The following is a 2,881-nucleotide window of genomic DNA, read 5'->3' as shown; positions in this document are numbered from 1 at the left end:
TCCTGACCTCGTGATCCGCCCGTCTCGGCCTCCCAAAGTGCTGGGATTACAGGCTTGAGCCACCGCGCCCGGCCAATTTTTTTTTTTTTGAGACGAGTCTCACTCTGTCACCCGGGTTGGAATGCAGTGGTGCAATATTGGCTCTCTGAAACCTCTGCCCCCCAGGGTTCAAGCGATTCTCCTGCCTCAGCCTCCCAAGTAGCTGGGATTACAGGTGCCTGCCACCACGTCCAGTTAATTTTTGTATTTTTAGTAGAGACGGGGTTTCACCATCCTGGCCAGGCTGGTCTTGAACTTCTGCCCTGGTGATCCACCCGCCTTGGCCTCCCAAAGTGCTGGGATTATAGGTGTGAGCCACTGCACCCAGCTGTGAGTGAAATTTTGAGAAGAAACAGAATGGTAGACTAACTTCAAAGTATCTCCCAAAGAATATTTATTAATTACTGTGGTGATCTGAACATAAGCCCACAAATCATTTGGTACACCTCATTGCAGGAGGCAGAGTTTAATTCCCTTTTTTTCCTACATTTTAAAGAGACAGGGTCTTGCTCTGTCACCCAGTCTGGACTACAAAGGTGTGATCATAGCTTACTGTAACCTTGAAGCCCTGGACTCAAGTGAACCTCCCATCTCAGCCTCCAGAGTAGGTGGGACTACAGGCAAGTGCAACCACACCCTGGTAATAATTTTACTTTGTTTGTAGAAACAAGGTCTATGTTAGCCAGGCTGGTCTCAAACTTCTGGCCTCAAGTAATCTTCCTGCTTCAGCTTCCCAAAGTGCTGAGATTACAGGTGTGAGCCACTGCATCCAGTTTCTCTTTCTTTTGAAAGTAGGCTAGAGTTAAGTGAATCACTCCTAATAAACAGACCATGAAAAGGAAAAAATAACTTTACAGAGGAAGAACCTCATAGACATCCCTCTATTATAGACTCAATGTTTATGTCCCCTCAAAACTATGCTGAGGCTGAATTTGATGGTGTTAGGAGGTGGGGCCTTTGGGAAGTAAACAGGTTTACATTAGGTCATGAAGGCAGGACCACCATGAGAGAAGGAGTGCCCTTATAAAAAGAAGAGCGAGATCTCTCTATGTGCACATACCAAGAAAAGGCCATGTGAGCACACAGTGACAAGGTGGATAGAGGGCCCTCACTAGAATATGACCATACTGACACTCTGATCTCAAACTTCCAGCCTCCAGAACTGTTGTAAAAATAAATGTCTGGGCGCAGTGGCTCATGCCTGTAATCCCAGCAACTTGGGAGGCCAAGGCAGGCAGATTGCTTGGGTCCAGGAGTTCAAGACTAGCTTGGGCAACATGGTGAAACCCTGTCTCTACAAAAAAAAATAAAAATAAAAAAATTAGCCAGGCATGGTGGCACATGCCTATAGTCCCAGCTACTTGGGAGGCTGAGGTGGGAGGACTGTTTGAGCCTGGGAGGTCAAGGCTTCAGTGAACCATGATTGAGCCACTATATTCCAACCCAGGTGATAGTGAGACACTGCCTCAAAGAAAGAAAAGAAATATCTGTTGTTTAAGCCTCAGTCAATGGTGTTTCAATACAGCAGCCTGAGCTAAGACAACCCTCTTAACCAAGTCAAGTGCCCAAGGTTAACATGATCAGAAATAAAACAAGCTAGTACCATGCAAACCCTGAAATGACTCAATAAGAAGCGTACTTCACCACTGTGCTATTCTTATGAAAAATTCATACACACAATCTAATAATGTGAAAGCATCAGCAAGCTCAAAGTGAGGAACTGTCTACAAAATACCTAATCAGTACTCTTCAAAAGCAAGGAAGTCATTAAAAAAAAAAAAAAAAAAAAGACAAGACTAAGAAACTGTCAGACTACAGGCTAAGGAGACATGACAACTAAATACAACATGATATTCTGAATTAAATCCTGAAACAGAAAAAAAGACATTCATGTAAAAACTGGTGAAACATCAATACAATTTGTAATTTTATTTCACTAATGTTAATTTGCTGGTTTTGATAAATGTACCAAAGTTTTGGAAGATGGGCTGGGCACAGTGGCTCATACCTGTAAATCCCAGCACTTTGGGAGGCTGAGGTGGGCAGGTCAGGAGTTCAAGAACAGCCTGGCCAACATGGCGAAACCCCATCTCTACTAAAAATACAAAAACACAAAAATTAGCCAGGCATGGTGGCAAGTGCCTGTAGTCTCCGATACTCAGGAGGCTGAGGCAGGAGAATCGCTTGAATCTGGGAGGCCGAGGTTATAGTGAGCAGAGATCACATCACTGCACTCCAGCCTGGGCAACAGAGCGAGACTCTGTCTCAAAAAAACAAAAAGTTTCATAAGTAATTGTTAGAGGAAGCTGACTGAAGGTAGTACTACACTTTCTGTACTATCTTTGCAACACTTCTGTAAGTCTAAAATTATTGCAAGATAAAGTTTTTAATATATCAGTAGAAAAAGGTGCTGGAAATGACCTATTAAATTGTATGACACACCAAACATAGCCAGAGTGATTTACCTAAAAACCAGATCTGATATTGTTACTCCCTGGTATGATGCCTTCTAATGGTTTCTCTTGCCACACACACACAAAAAATTCAAATTATTTAACATGACCAATAAAACATACGTCCATATCCTAATCTCTGAACTTGTGAATATGTTAGATTACCTGGCAAAGGGGAACTAAGGTTGCACATGGTATTAAGAATGTTAATCAGCTGACCTTGAAACAGATTCTTGATTACCCAGGTGAGACCAATATAATCACAAGCATCCTTAAGAGCAGAACAGGAGGGGTAGAAGAGTCAGAGGGAGATGTGACTATAGAAGAATTCTCAAGAGAGATGCAATGTTGCTGGCTTTGAACATGGAGAAAGTGGGCCATGAGCCAAG

General features: G+C 42.9%; 1 protein-coding gene across 2 annotated transcripts in view; it reads right to left on the bottom strand.

Moving 5' to 3' along the window:
• SEC24B (SEC24 family member B) overlaps positions 1-1,327 on the bottom strand; it is a 94,367-nt gene extending 93,040 nt beyond the window's left edge. The window contains exon 1 of one of the 2 annotated variants that reach the window (XM_011945748.1): positions 1,100-1,327. In XM_011945748.1, coding sequence (XP_011801138.1) covers positions 1,100-1,238 — 139 coding nt within the window. In that variant the 5' untranslated portion in view covers positions 1,239-1,327. The remainder of the gene's footprint in view (positions 1-1,099) is intronic. The other variant, XM_011945749.1, reaches the window with a different exon arrangement.
• Between the last annotated feature and the right edge of the window lie 1,554 nt (positions 1,328-2,881).

This window comes from Colobus angolensis, unplaced genomic scaffold (assembly GCF_000951035.1).
Source record: "Colobus angolensis palliatus isolate OR3802 unplaced genomic scaffold, Cang.pa_1.0 Scaffold244, whole genome shotgun sequence".
NCBI classification, from domain to species: domain Eukaryota; kingdom Metazoa; phylum Chordata; class Mammalia; order Primates; family Cercopithecidae; genus Colobus; species Colobus angolensis.
This window is presented reverse-complemented; position numbering and strand designations above follow the sequence as displayed.